Source organism: Bufo bufo, chromosome 3 (assembly GCF_905171765.1).
Source record: "Bufo bufo chromosome 3, aBufBuf1.1, whole genome shotgun sequence".
Lineage (NCBI taxonomy): Eukaryota > Metazoa > Chordata > Amphibia > Anura > Bufonidae > Bufo > Bufo bufo.
In genome coordinates, this window is record NC_053391.1 from 467254824 (window position 1) to 467270834 (window position 16011).

The 16011-nt window shown below is 39.2% G+C and overlaps 1 protein-coding gene across 1 annotated transcript in view; it reads left to right on the forward strand.

Moving 5' to 3' along the window:
* Window positions 1-16011, forward strand: part of COL4A1 (collagen type IV alpha 1 chain) — a 204130-nt gene that overhangs the window by 141479 nt on the left and 46640 nt on the right. The window contains exons 28-33 of the mRNA XM_040425225.1: window positions 835-939; window positions 3367-3464; window positions 9648-9798; window positions 10263-10376; window positions 11511-11678; window positions 11786-11875. Of these exons, the coding sequence (XP_040281159.1) occupies window positions 835-939; window positions 3367-3464; window positions 9648-9798; window positions 10263-10376; window positions 11511-11678; window positions 11786-11875 (726 nt within the window). The remainder of the gene's footprint in view (window positions 1-834; window positions 940-3366; window positions 3465-9647; window positions 9799-10262; window positions 10377-11510; window positions 11679-11785; window positions 11876-16011) is intronic.

A 16011-nucleotide genomic window follows, 5' to 3' on the forward strand; every position in this document is an offset into this window, starting at 1 on the left:
GACCAGGGTAGTTCTTGGAAGTCTTGGTCATGCTCTTCCAACCAACGTCAGACATTTCAAGCCATTTGACATGTTGCATAGTCTTGTTGGAATATCTCATCCGCCCCATATTGCTGCCATCACCAGCTTGAGTTCTTCCACCAGTGTTTGCAGGGTGTTTGTTCTTTGATGTTTCTTACCTGACAATTCAACCTCCATCTGTCTAATGAAGCAGAAAACATGACTCACCAGAGAAGACAACCCTTTGCCATCAGCAGAGGTCCAATTCTGATACTGCAGTGAAAATTGAAGAATTTTCTGCCAATGCAACTTCTTTAGCAGAGGTGCAGTGACCATCCCTCTGCTTCGGAGTCCCATATGAACTGTTGTTTTAGACATACATGTGGTAGCCCCCGCTCCACTGTAGCGTGTTGGTTCGCCCTTGCTCACCTTCGTAGCCAACATTCACCTCTCACATCAATGGCATCTGGTGCTCCATAGTTTCTATGTTGCTTATGGCATCATTTGTCCACTCACAATACACTTTCACCACAGCAGCATGCAAACAGTTCACAAGCGCAGTTTTCGAATTACTGACATCCTTGGCCAATAAGCCAATAATCATCCCTTGTTGCAACTCTGGTAAATTGCCCCATTTACCCAAGATAGCAATGAGAGATGTGTGCACACAGCCTTTCGTACACATTATATACTCACCAAGCCAGCTCATGACATCTGACTTCTTGAGCTATGCACTGCTAATGTAGAAAGTAGGAAATGATCATAATAATCTGACTCAACCATGTAGGAATTTTAAGAGGTATGCAAAGTAAACCAAACTTTTGTTATTTTCAGGTGACAAGGGTGCTCCTGGATTTTTAGGAAGACCTGGAATTCCTGGAGAAAAGGGCGAGCCTGGTGTTGAAGGAAAAGGACTTCCTGGGTCTCCTGGTGAAAAAGGTTTGTTCACACATATTTTTATCATTCTTAGGCCTCATGCACATGACCGTTGTTCTGTTCCGTGTCCGTTGTTCTGTTTTATGTGATTTTCTGTGGACCCATTGACTTTCAATGGGTCCGTTGAAAACTCGGAAAATGCACCGTTTGTCATCTGCGTCCGTGATCCGTGTTTCCAGTCCGTCAAAAAAATATGACCTGTCCTATTTTTTTCACGGACAACGGTTCGCGGACCCATTCAAGTCAATGGGTCCGTGAAAAAACACGGAGGCACACAAGATTGTCATCCGCGTCCGTGATCCGTGTCCGTTTTTTTCCTATCATTTTCAAGGCAAACTTGACTTAGATTTTTTTTTCACTTTTCATGTCTGGTGATCCTCCAAAAATCAAGGAAGACACACAAAAAAAAAACGGAAACGGATCACGGAACAACGGAACCCCGTTTTGCGCACCGTGAAAAAATACTGTCGTGTGCATGAGGCCTTAGGATAACGCAGCTTCAGCATTTGCACTTCCATCAGTTCTTTGTTTATTTTTTAATTATCTCTAGATTATAAGCATTAAGGATTATATTATTTTGGCTTTTACACTTTTTTTACATGGATAAAAATACAGAGGGCAGAATTAAAAACCCAATTTGCAAAATGCATCATAATTCTAATATAAAAATCAATGGGGTCAATTGTCAAACTGGTGGAACTGGGTTAGTTGCCAATAGCCACCAATCAGATTCCACCTTTCATTTTCCAAAGGAGCTGTCAAAAATAAAAGGTGCAATCTGATTAGTTGCTATAGGCAACTAAGCCACTTCTACTTTACATCAGTTTGCTAAATTACCCCACAATTCCATCAGTTGAACTAAAGACATGATGCTGAATTCTAATTCATAATTAGGAAGGAAATCTTTACTGAATTGTAATTCAGTGGAGCTATAATCTATTTACATGCATTTCTGGCAGAATCCATGCCTCAATCCTGATAGAATCCACAGGGTGTGAACAAGACTTTATGATTTGCTGCAAAAAATTGCTGTAAAGCAGGAATTTCAAACAAACCCGGATATGGGCAACACAATTTTTTTTTTTCCAGTTGCCGGGCAGCAATAATTTCAAATACAATACAATATAGGTGAATACACAGAGGTGAAGTGCAGTACTCACAGCCCACACAGGATCCCCGCTCTTCTGTGTTACTGGCGTGTAATATCCACATATATAACATGTTCAGCACATATTTGTGTCACACTTATTACCTTTGAGCTTCACCTCAGTCGGCCACGCCTGGGAATGGTGCCCAAAGCTCCACTAGTGGTAAGAACAGTGGGATGAGAGATGTATCACTACTTATTTGTAGCATCCTAATCAGTTTTCAAAAATAAATGTTACATGGCTGGACAACTCCTTCTTAATGCAGACTCCAGATGAAACCCCAAAAGAATACAGACTCCCAGACCAGACACCAGAATTAATACAGACTCCCAGACCAGACCCTAAAATTAATATAAAACCCAAAATTCATACAAACCTCCAGACGAACCCCAAAATGAATACAGACCTCCAGACTAGACAAAATTAAAGCAGACTACACATAAGCCCCCAAATTCATACTGAACCCAGATCAGACCCGAAATTTACACAGATCCTAGATCAGACCCCACATTTATACAGACCTCAGATCAGACCCCAAATCAGACTCCCAATTTATACAGACCTCAGGTCAGACCCAAAATTTATACAGACTCCAAATTTATACAGCGCCCAGATCAGACCCCAATTTTACACAGACTCCAGATCAGACCCGAAATTTACAGAGATCCCAGATCAGACCCCAGATTTATACAGACCTCAAATCAGACCCCCGATCAGACCCCCAATTTTTACAGACCCTAAATCAGACCCCATATTTATACAGACCCCAAATGTGTCTTGACGTTGAAGCTGGACGCTGTCAGGACCTAGTACAGTGCTGGTGCCGGATGAAGAGGACTAGGGAGCGGTGAATAATATCAGCCCAGTGGTGACATACTCACCGCTTCCTGTACTAATAAGCGCTTCCACAATGGAAGCACTCATTAGTTAACGGCACACTACTGAAGCTGCGCAACAGCACATCTTATAAAGGGAATGCTTGTGGGCCACAGATAACTGATGCAGATGCAGCTCAAGGGCCATGTGTTTGAGACCCTTACTGTAAAGTGGGCCATCCAAAAGGTAACATAAGGAAGAGAAAAGTCTATTACTGTATGTCTAGCAAGATGGCCCAAATGTATTATACTGTATGATCCACTATGATACATTTGCCACATCTTATGCCTGCCTGGTCTAGTTTTAGGCAGTCTGAGTTTAGAACAGCAGTAATACTGTAAGTATTACCTAATGTGTATATGTGATAACAGTGCTAAGATTTGGGTGCATGATATTCATTTTCCAGGTCATCAAGGTATGGAGGGTGCACGAGGAGTGGATGGTATCCCTGGTCAGCCAGGCCGTGAGGGTTTACGCGGTGAACAAGGCACACCAGGAGCAAAAGTGAGTAGCAGTATACAGATACACTGAAATGATTCACAATATGAATATAATTCAGCAAAAAAATTGGCAAGAAGAAGGTGGGAAGTAGATTTTTATCCCAAATCAGGGTGCAATACTGTTCACAATATTCAAAAACTGTAAAGTAAGATAATACCATATTGTATTGTATACTGCAGTGTTCATTAGCCTGTGGCTCTCCAGGTTAGGCTGAATTCACATGTCCGTGGAACACGGTCTGTGAGATACCGGACTGGCATCCTGCTTAGTGCAGGAGTGCAAGGCGTCATTGGTTGCTATGACGCCGTGCACTTTGTGCCGCCGCCGCAGTACAGTAATGCACTCGTATGATCTATGATCTGAATTCACACGTCCTGTTCCACGGACGTGTGAATTCAGTCTTAGACTGCTCTGGAGAGCAACAGGTTGCAAATGATAACATACTGTATTAATGTAAGTAGAAGTGAGTGAATTAATGAAATAAAACATTTGTATAAATAAATTAATTAATGAGATTCGTTATGAATTTCCCCAAAAATCAATTTCCACAGGATCCTGAAGTTTTGATGATTCAATTCAGACAAACCATGCAAAATGGCACCTGCTATTATAAATTTCAAATTCAGTACACTAATGAGGGAATCAGAGCTTACCCACACTTGTTTTGCAATCAGCCTGACAGCCAGTTTGGAGGCAGGATGTTGGTTGGTCAATCAGGCACTATTTTCTGAGCTCCACCACTGATGGGATAGGATGTGTCTGTGACAGGCACAGCAAATAGACACACAAGACAGAAAGTTGAAAGTCATGTTTTATCATTAGGGACAGGATAGGGCGGGTTAGTGTGTTGTATTATGTGTCTGCTATAGCCTGGGCTAGAACTGTCCATATGCAGAGTATGTTACACTGCACAAGACATGAGATTTTAAAGAAATAGTACTCTTTTTTTATTTGTAGGAGACAGCTTTTTTCCCCCAAAAACCTGTTTCAATGCTTCTCCAGTTTATAAGTGTGCAATAAGCGTATTTTGCAGCATCAGCATATATTTTGCTACAGGCGTAGCAAACTGTTGTCAGCATATATTTTTTTTCGCGTACATTGTGCAATTTTTACCTTCCAAAATCAGGATCACTGCTTATATTTTGGCCACAGACAATTTCCAATTGCCCAACTGTTGAAAATTTTATTACAACAATTCTATTTAGCACAGACTAGTGTATGTAAGCTGACATATTGGTCTGCATTACGGTTGTCATCTATCATAGTAGTAGACTCTATTGATGCAGGCTCAAAAGCTATGTCAGACCTAGGGCAAGCTCAGATAGTGTGAGTGGTGGTGGCAGAAATAATGTGATCATTTCTAGTGAGGACTTTGAGTGGGTATTTCCCATATGGTCTTTTTTCTACACAGTGTTTTTGTTTGTTTGTTTTTTACTAAATAAAAAGTCTGAAAATTGTCTTTGCCAAAAATTGTTGAAAAGTTCATTATTGAAGTTTATTATTGTTTAAAATGGCTTTGTCTTCCAAAAAAAATCCATTCATCAAAGTTGTCTACCTGACCTGCAATGTACATTGTATTGGACTCACATTCCAGTTTCCCCCCCAAAAAATTAATGAAAATTGTCTTCCAAAAATACCATTTATCAGAGCTGTTGCCTGATATACACTCATTAACAAAAAACTAACGCACCAAGGAGTTGTTGGAATCAAATGAAACTTTACATGTGTGACTGCAATGATGATATATGTAAATGTTTACAATATTAACCCCTTTGCGCATTATCACGTACATGTACTTGAGGGAATGCGGTCTCATGCATGTACTTGATGTGATCAAACCGTCATCTCTTCCCGCAAAAAATGACCCCCTACATAGGACAATTGCCCAAACGAAATAAATATGTCTTTCAGAAAATGGAGACACTAAAACATGTTTTATTTTCTTCAAAAATGCTTTTATAGTGTAAAACTGAAATAAATAAAAAGACATATTGGGTATCTCCAGGTCCGTAATGACTTGCTCTATAAAAATATTATATGATTTACCCCCTAAGGTGAACACTATAAAAAATATAAATAAAAACTGTGCAAAAAATTTCATTTTTTTTTGTCACCTTTCATCACAAAAAGTGTAATACCAAGCGATCAAAAAGTCATATGCAACCCAAAATAGTACCAAACAAACTGTCATCTCTTCCTGCAAAAAATGAGCCCCTACATAAGACAATCGCCAAAAAAATAAAAATAAATGGCCTTCAGAAAATGGAGATGCTAAAACATGATTTTTTTTTAAATGCTTTTATTGTGTAAAACTGAAATACATAAAAAAAGACATATTAGGTATCGCCGCATCTGTAAAAACCTGCTTTATAAAAATATCACATGATCTACCCCCTCAGTTGAACGCTGTTAAAAAAATATATATAAAACTGTGCCAAAATAGCCACCTTGCCCCCAAAAAGTGTCATATTGAATTATCAAAAAATCTGATGTACCCAAAAATGGTACCAATAAAAATGTTAGCTCTTCCTGCAAAAATGAGCCCCTGCACAAGACAATCGGCAGAAAAATAAAATAAATGTAGCTTTCAGAAAATGCTTTATTATGTAAAACGGAAACAACAAAAAAAAATACACATATTTGGTATTGTCGCGTCCAAATCAACCTGCTCTATAAAAGCAACATATGATCTTTCCTGTCAGGAGAACCTTGCCTCACAAAAGAGTAATATAAAAAATCATATGTACCCCAAAATAGTACCCATAAAACTGTCACCTCATCCATTAGTTTACAGAATGGGGTCACTTTTTGGGAGTTTCTACTCTAGGGGTGCGTAAGGGGGTCTTCAAATGTGACATGGCAACTTAAAATTATCCCAGTGAAATCTCCCTCCAAAACCCATATGGCGCTCCTTTCCCTCTGCACACTGCTGTGTGCCTGTACAGCAGTTTACGACCACATATGGGTTGTTTCTGTAAACTTCAGAATCAGGGTAATAAATATTGAGTTTTCTTTGGCTGTTAAACCTTGCTGTGTTACAGGGAAAAATAGATTAAAATGGAAAATCTGCAAAAAAAAGTAAAATTTTTAAATTTCACCTCCATTTTCCTTTTATTCTTGTGGAACACCTAAAGGATTAACAAATTTAGTAAAAATCAGTTTTGAATAACTTGAAGGGTGTTGTTTCTAAAATGGGATCATTTATGAGTGGTTTCTACTATGTAAGCCCCACAATGTCCCTTCATAACTAAACTGGTCCTTAAAAAAGTGGGTTTTGAAAATTTTCTTAAAAAGTTTAAGAATTGCTTCTAAAATTCTAAGCCTTCTAACGTCCTAAAAAAATAAAATGACGTTTACAAAATGATGCCAATTTGAAGTAGACATATGGGGAATGTACAGTAACAACTATTTTATAAGGTATCACAATCTGCTTTAAAAGCAGAGACATTCAAATTTCAAAAATGGCAAATTTATCAAAATTTTCTGTCAATTTTGGATTTTTTTTTATAAATAGGGGGAAACATATTGACTCAAATTTACCACTAACATGAAGTATAATATGTCACGAGTAAACAATCTCAGAATCGCTTATATAAGTAAAAGCGTTCCAGAGTTATTACCACATAAAGTGAAACATGTCAGATTTGCAAAATGTGGCTTGGTCCTTATGGTGAAAACTGGCTTGGTCTTATTGGGGTTAAATATGGCATTGTTTGTTTTATTATTATTATTTTTTCAACTGTCTCTACTGCACTGTTCTGTCACCAGCACAGACACTGTGGCATGATCTTATTAACAGGTTCTCTTTAAAGCAGCTCTATCACCTGGATCAACCCTATACAACCAGGCATATAGCCTGGTTGGGTTGCTTACACTGATACCTATCTTTTATCTGTAGGTAGTAGTGTTGTTGAGAAATTCGAACTTTTCTAAATATGCTGATGAGCTATTGGAGCTCCAGGAGGCAGGCCTATGCGGTTCTCCTTCAAATCATACCCTTCTTCCTTTAGATTGACAGTGCTAGACCAGAGGTCTCACACCTGCGCATCGGCTGTCTAGAACAGCGTGTGCACACATCTTTGGTTTTATCCCTATGAGCGAAGATGCATACTATGCACTTGTGGTTCACATCACTGAACCCGGAAGTGGCAGCGCGGTCGGCTTTAAGCATTGCTCAAACTACATAAGCTTGTCTGTTGTTCCAATAACTCATTAGCATATTTAGAAAAATTCAATTTTTTCCACAATACTACTACCTACGGAGAAAAGATAGGTTCAGGTGACCTGGTGACAGAGCCGCTTCAAAGACATGAAAGAAGACTTATATTTGATGTTTTATCATTTTGTGTGCTTTTATTTTTTTTTGTATTGTGTGAAAAATGCCTCATCGGAAAACCATATGCTCCTATATATATTTATAATCTTTATATAGTGCCACCATATTTTGCAGTGTTTTACAATTCAGAGGGTTCATGTACAAAACAAAAGACATCACAAAGTTACCCTGCTCGCAAGAGCTTACAGTCTATTGGAAAGTTGATTGTTATATCAATTGGTCCAACCATCTTTGTGCTAAAAGAAGTGGTGTAAGCCGATTTGTATGTGCTAGTGCTTTGGGTGTGGGGATTACTGTCAGAAGTTCAGGTCTGAAAAATAAGAGTTGGTGAAGGGTGGGGTATTCCTGGATAGAGCATTCCAGAGAGTAGGTGCAGCTCGAGGAACGTATTGAAGATGGTAGTGAGAAGTACAAATTATGGAGGATGTTAATCTTAGATCACTGGCAGAATGGAGAGCATAAGTATGGTGGTAGATGGAAATGAAGGAGGAGATATATGGAGGTGCAGCACTGTGGAGAGCTTTGTGGTTGAGGGTGAGAAGTTTGAACTGTATTCTGTGGTGAATGGGCAACCAGTGAACTGACTGGCACAGGCTAGAGGCATCAGTGGAGCGGGTGGACAGATAGATGAGCCTGGTTGCAGCATTTAGGACAGACTGAAGGGGAGAGTTTAGTGAGAGGAAGACCAATTAGTAATGAATTACAGTAGTCAAGACAAGAATGGATCAAAGCAACAATAAGAGTTTTGGCCATTTACACCGTAAAAAAAGGGTGGATTCCGGAGATGTTCTTGAGGCGCAGATGACAAGAACGTGCAAGTGATTGCATATGGGGAACAAAGAGAAGATCTGAGTCAAATATAAACCCAAGAAAGCAGGCATGCTGCCGAGAAGTTATGATAGTACTACAAACCGAATTTGAAATATCAAGTTTAGATGGGTTAGTAAATAGGGGAAAGACAAGAAGCTTTTGAGAGGTTTAGTTTTAGATACAGATAGAACATGATGTTAGAGACAGCTCCCAGACAATCACTGGTGTTTTGGAGTAAAACAGGGGTGATGTCAGGGGATAAAGTGTATAGTTGGGTGTCATCAGCAAAGAGATAGTACTAAAAACCAAATCTACTCATAGTCTGATGGGGGCTGTGTAGAGAGATAAGAGCAGAGAACCTAGAACTAAACACTGATGAACCTCAACATCAAGAAGAAGAGGAGAAGAAGTAGAGCCAGCTAATGATACACAAAAGGAGCGGCCAGAGAGATGGGAAGAGAACCAAGAGAGAGCAATGTCCTTAAGGCCAATTGAGTGGAGCATGGTGAGAAAGAGTTTGTGGTCTACTGTATCAAACGCTGCAGAGAAATCCAAAAGAATCAGTAGAGAATAATTGCCATTCCTTTTTGCTGTCAGGAGGTCGTTAGACATTTTATTAAGGGTATTTTCTGCTGAGTGGAGACGGTGAAAGCCAGATTGTAAGGGGTCAAGAAGAGAGTTTGCAGAAAGATAGCTTATTAAGTGAAAGTAGACAAGATGTTCCAGGAAGGGGCGGTTAGAAACAGGTCGGTAGTTAGCAGCACAGGTTGGCTCAAGCAAGTTTAGGTGGTTATCTAAAAAAAGATTTCACATTATATGTATGTTTAAGTATTAAATTAAGAGCTGGTGAATTTATGATATTTATTGACAAATGTAGACATCCTTTATATTTTATCTTTACTTAATTCTCAATGCAGGTTGACTTTAGAAACATTTAAAAATATCCTTTTGAAGTTTTGAGATATTCATGTTCTTGGGTACATTAGCAGAACCCAAAATCATGTTTTATTTTATGTTTATTCTACTCTTTAACTCTCTAGGGTGAGCCAGGTCTGGGCCTTCCAGGCCCAAAAGGATTGATTGGACATCCAGGTCCTCCTGGAGCCATTGGAGAAAAAGGAAACACAGGGCCAACAGGAGTCCCTGGAGAACAAGGCTTTTCAGGAGTTCCAGGGCATTCTGGGGCAAAAGGTAAGGTCTATGATGTAGGTAATTGAGTCATTAAGTAACTAAAGTTTTAACATATCCAAATAAAGAAGCAGCATTAAAAAATTCTTCCAAAAAAGTGATTTATTCACCTAATAGACAGCTATTTTTAGTCCCTCCATAGAACTATTCTCAAGGATATTTTGCACCCTTTTTTTTGCCTTTTTTTTTCTGTGATGCTCCCTTTCTGACTTGGCATACAATCTTTAACATTTTATGGAAGGTACTGCTGTTTAAAATGTTTAAGTAAAACAAGCCTGTCACATTGAACGTCCAGTTCAGGACTGAACAGATATATAGCTTTGTTGGAAAGATGCAGTATAGCTTGTATTTTATTGAATATCTGCTCATTCTGAGTCATCATGCAGCCAGCAGATTGGGCTACACAGGATTGCATTTCCAATGTGACAGGTTCGCTAAAGTGACTTTATGGTATGCTTTCTACATAGGTGACACTGGACCAGCTGGAACACCTGGCTTAAGAGGTAACCCTGGTGTACCAGGATTTGGCCCACAAGGGGAACCCGGGCCTCAAGGACTACCAGGATCTCCAGGAGTTCCAGGTGACTATACCATTTTATAAATATTCATCTGACGGGGACAGATTGCAAGTTAAATACTATGACTGTTTATCAGATCCAAAAGTGATTGTATTAATTACACACTAAATTAATAGTAAATGGGGATGTTGATAATATAACAATAATTAACAACCAAAAGGATTAACTACAGTCCTTTTGTTAAAAAAATGTTGATGGCACGGCTCGCGCCTTCTCTTCAAACAGCTGATTGGCGGGGGTCCTGTGAGTCAGACTCCTGCTGAAACTGAGGATAGGTAATCAATAAAAGTAACTTGGACATCCCCTTTAACATTAGCTAACGTGAGAAAGGCTTTTAGTTGCTTAGAGGTTACCTTGGGTTCCATTGTGACTTCTTAGACTATTAAACCCCTGGCCCTTGATGTGATCTTTTTTGGTCGACCAGTGCTGGGTAAGCAATAATGGTCTTGCATTTCCTCCATTTGTACACAATCTCTCTAACTGTGGATTGGTGGAGTCAAAACTGATTATAGATGGTTTTGTAACATTTTCCAGCTTGAGGAGCATCAACAACTCTGCTTCTAAGGCCTCTCAGTTCTAATACCTTTTCTAATCAGTTTTGGATTGGTCCACCAGAGTACCAGAGGATCCTCCAGTAGGCCCAGGCTCTGATACCATAGTGGGCCCAATTGGAGTTGCATTTGGAGGCACTCACTTGCAACTAGGGTCTATTTCTTTGAATTATGTGGGGGTTGGACCTCAAGAATAACTTATTCTAGTTGGCCCAAAGATCCCCAGTCTGAAACTGAAACAGACTTTATTTATACAGCTAGTTTATAAATGGTAATTATCGGAATGTATAAAGGAACTGAATTTTTGAAGCAAAGGTACATTAAGTTTCATCATATACATCTTTCTGTATAAGTCAGTTTGCATAGTATTTTTTTTACTTTACATGGCTAAGGAGCTATTATATGTGTTTATTATGGCAGCTTGTAATAAAAGGCATATGCAGCTCTAATATAGCATACTACAGCAATTCATATTAGTAATATCAAGAGATATACGGTACTAATTTTATTTTGTATGAATTTAAAACCCATTTCTTGTTGTTTCATTTGTTTAATATGTATTTATGGACCTTCATATAATCTGCAGGCCCAATAGGAGCAAAGGGAAACCAAGGCTATCCAGGTTTTCCTGGTGCTGACATGCCAGGACCAAAGGGAGACAAAGGCACATCAGGCATGCCTGGCATAATGGGTATGCCTGGGGAATCCGGGATTCAAGGTCTACCAGGAAAAGATGGATATCCAGGTCTTCAAGGTAAAATATACAAAGTTTATATGGAGACATTACATGAGTTGCAAATTTATTTAGGCTATATAATATAAGAAACATTAAAATGTTTTTTTTTTTTCTCTTTTTGTTAGGGCAAAAAGGAGATATGGGTTTTATGGGAGTTCCAGGAATTCAAGGCCAACCAGGTTCACCAGGAAATCCAGGCCTACCAGGAGAAAAGGGTAAACCAAATTTAAGTTAGGCTGGGTTCATATCACCGATTCATTTTCAGTTTTTTTTCTGACCCGTCAGAAGAGCAGAAAAACCAAAGGAATCCTGTATGTAGGCATCCGTTATGCACGTTTTCCTTTCGTTTTAGCCATTTCTGTCTGAAATCAGTTATTTTAGATGAAAAAAAAAAAAAGACGTATCAGAAAGACGTAAAACGAAACGTTTACATAAATCAGCAGCTATTAAAGTGGCACTGAACTTTTAAAAAGTGTTTTTATATCATAACGACATATCAAAGGTTTTTAACAGTGGGGGTCTGAGACGACACTGATCACTAGAGGAGATAACACCAATCGCAGACTTTTAACCCCTCAGATGCCATGGCCAGATGTGACCACAGCATCTAAAGTCTGAAAACCTGGAAGCGCTGTGCTTCTGTGCCTGGAATGGTTCTCCTTAAGTGGTTATTGGGGAAGTTGTTCATTCCCTGTGGCATCCTAGTCCTTCTAAATGATCCAAGGCTGCTACGGCTATATGGAGACCCTGCTAGTGGTATGACTCCATAGGAAGATAATGAAATTCCTATCGATTGCAATGCTAATGCATTGTAGTCTATGACAGAAGCGATTTGATGATCACATGTGCAAATTCTCTAGGGGAACTTTTAAAAGGTGCAAAAAAAAATAAAAAATCTATTTTAAAAATAAAAGAATATAAATATTTAAATCACCCCCTTTCCCCAAAAATTAAAATAAACAAGTAAAAAGATCATAGTCATAGCTGTGTCCCAAAATGCCTGTACTATTAAAATACAAAAATATTCATCCCATATGGTGAACGGCGTTATGAAAAAAACATAAAAATAGCCGATTCGCCATTTTTCATTGCTTCAGCTCCCCCAGAAAACGTAATAAAATACTGCTCCGTAAAAAAAAGTATATATTTTTTAAACTATTGCAATGCAAAAAATTTTTTTTTTATGTGGTATCACTGTAATCGTACTGACCCATAGAATGAAGGTAACAGGTCAGTTTTACTGCACAGTGAACGCTGTAAAAGCAAAACATGTAAAACTGTGATGGAATTGTGTTTTTTTTTCCCCAATTCCACCCCATTTGGATTTTTTTTTCAAGCTTCCCACTACATTGTATGCAGTTTTAAATGGTGTCATTAGAAAGTACAACTTTTCCCGCAAAATACAAACCTCCATGTGGCTATGTGAACAAATAATGAAACCGAAAAATCCTTTGGGTCTCAAGGGTAGAGATGAGCAAATAATTGAAAAGTTCGATTCAGCCGATTCGCCAAATTTTTGTAAATACGTCATACGTCACCACGCACGGTATTTTGGCCGAGATCTTCAATCAAAATGGAGGCTGGCGGCCCGTCGCGAGCAAATGGAGGAGGTAAGTTTGAATTTTTTTGTTTTTTACACTATTTCAGGTTAATTCGATTCGCTGACACGAAGCACAAGGAAATTCGGCTTCGAGCCGAATTGAATTTATCCTGAAATTCGGATCGAATTCTACTTCGTGGCATTCGATTCGCTCATCTCTACTCAAGGAGTTAAACTAGCTGAAAAATGCTACTTTCACATATGCGCTTTTGCTGGCCGGATTTATAATCCGGCATGGGATCTCAAAAACGCTCCTATTATAATAGTACAACAGTCTGGATCCGAATCCGGTTGTATCATATCGAATATGAAGAAACTGCAAAAAAAACGAATACGGTACCATTGGCTTACATTGTGTTTGGTGCTGAATCCAACTTCTTACGTTTCCCATGCCACACACAAAAACGCTGCTTATTGCGGTTTTGTGTCCAGCATGAGAACGCAACAAACCGGAAGGGAATGCATTTTGGTGCACACCATTCCATTTTGTTCAGTTTTGTCCCCAAAACCGTACAGCACGACACAGGTGTAAAAGTAGCCTAATTCAGAATGGTAAAATAAAAAGCAAAAACATATGAATGCAATCAGAGTTGAATCAAAAAATAAATGGTATATGAAAATATCAATGGAATGGTTGCTGTGAGAATGAATGAAAGGCTGAGTACTACCTGATTCATTTAGGTGAATCTATCAAACCCTATGCTATTCTGGCTTAAAAAAAAGTGGCAGAATAGGGCTCTGTGCCGTTTTTTTACTTATTTTCACAAAAATTTGGTGTCATTTTGCATTTTTACACTACTCCAAAGGTCGCTTTCAGACGAGCGTATTGAAATCCGTCAGTATTCTGGCTCAGGATCCTGATGATATACCATCAGTATTGTCATCAGAATTGCTTCAGGATTTGATCAAGGTTTACATGGGTATTTCTTCCTTCCTTCATTATTTATGCACTGCACAGACTAATGTGTGTATTTGGAATCAAATCCGCACAAAACTCGAACACGCTGCGGATTTTAAAATACTGACGAAAATGAATCGCCCATGTGAATAACTCCATTCATTAACATTAGCAGCGGATTCTGATACGTTAAATCTGGACTATATACGCATCGCAAATACGCTCGTCTGAAAGCGGCCAAAAGTGCGTAGGAACATAGGTGTTGTTAGCTATGCTAATTAGTTTTAGTCTAGATTTAAGAAGTTGCAAAAAAGGCACAATCCTACTCCATTGGGGGTGGCATAGAAAACTGGAGTAACATATCTAGACAATAGTGTCATGTTTAAAGATGCACCAGACTTCCAATGTTGATAAATTTTACACAAAATATTCCAATACAGATTTAAGAGAATATTACTATTGTGATAAATTCCCCCAGTGTGTTTTTATGTATTTGAATAATGTGTCAAGCCGGTCCTTTGTCCTAACTGCTTTCTTACCTAGACAATATCACAGAAACAGTGGGGGGAGATATACAGTCCTGATCAATAGTTTAAGACCACTTGAAAAATGGCAAAAAATCATATTTAGCATGGCTGGATCTTAACAAGGTTCCAAGTAGAGCTTCAACATGCAACAAGAAGAAATGAGAGTGAGACAAAACATTTTTTGAGCATTTAATTAATTGAAAATAACGATTAAACTGAAACAGGCTGTTTTTCAGCTGATCCAAATTTTAGGACCACATGCCTTTAAGGGTCTATTCACACGTCCGTTTTTTCTTTCCTGATCTGTTCCGTTTTTTGCTGAACAGATCTGGACCAGATCTGGACCCATTCATTTTCAATGGGTCCTGAAAAAAATCAGACATTGAGCTGTCCGTTTTTTTCCAGGACCCATTGAAAATGAATGGGTCCAGATCTGGTCCAGATCTGTTCAGCAAAAAACGGAACAGATCAGGAAAGAAAAAACGGACGTGTGAATAGACCCTAAAAGGCCAAATCTGTGCAAAGATGTGGATTCATTGTCATTTTCTGTCAGGTAGTCACATGTTGTGATCGCAAAGGCAAAAAAACTCTCCCTTTTTGAACGTGGTCGGGTTGTTGAACTGCATAAGCAGGGTCTCTCACAGCGCGCCATCGCTGCTGAGGTGGGACGCAGTAAGACAGTCATTTGGAATTTCTTAAATGATCCTGAGGGTTATGGAACAAAAAAGTCAAGTGAAAGACCCAAAAAAATTTCATCAGCACTGAGCCAGAGGATCCAATTGGCTGTCTGTCAAGTCACTGGACGATCCTTGACCCAAATTAAGGCCCTTACTGGTGCTGACTGCAGCCCCATAACCATCAGACGGTATCTGAGACTGAAGGGCTTCAAAAACAAAAAACGTCTTCAAAGACCTCATCTTCTTGAACGCCACAGAACTGCTCGTTTGGACTTTGCAAGAGAGCACCAAACATGGGACATTCAAAGGTGGAAGAAAGTTTTATTCTCTGATGAGAAAAAATGTAACCTTAATGGTCCTGATGATTTCCAACGTTACTGGCATGACAAGCAGATCCCACCTGAGATGTTTTCTATGCGCCACAGTGGAGGGGGTGCCATAATGGTCTGGGGTGCTTTTTCCTTCAGTGTAACAATGGAGCTTCAGGAAGTGCAGGGGCGTCAAACGGCCGCTGGCTATGTCCAGATGTTGCAGAGAGCATTCCTCATGACTGAGGGCCCTCGTCTGTGTGGTAACGACTGGGTTTTTCAACAGGACAACGCTACAGTACACAATGCCCGCAGGACAAGGGACTTCTTCCAGGAGAATA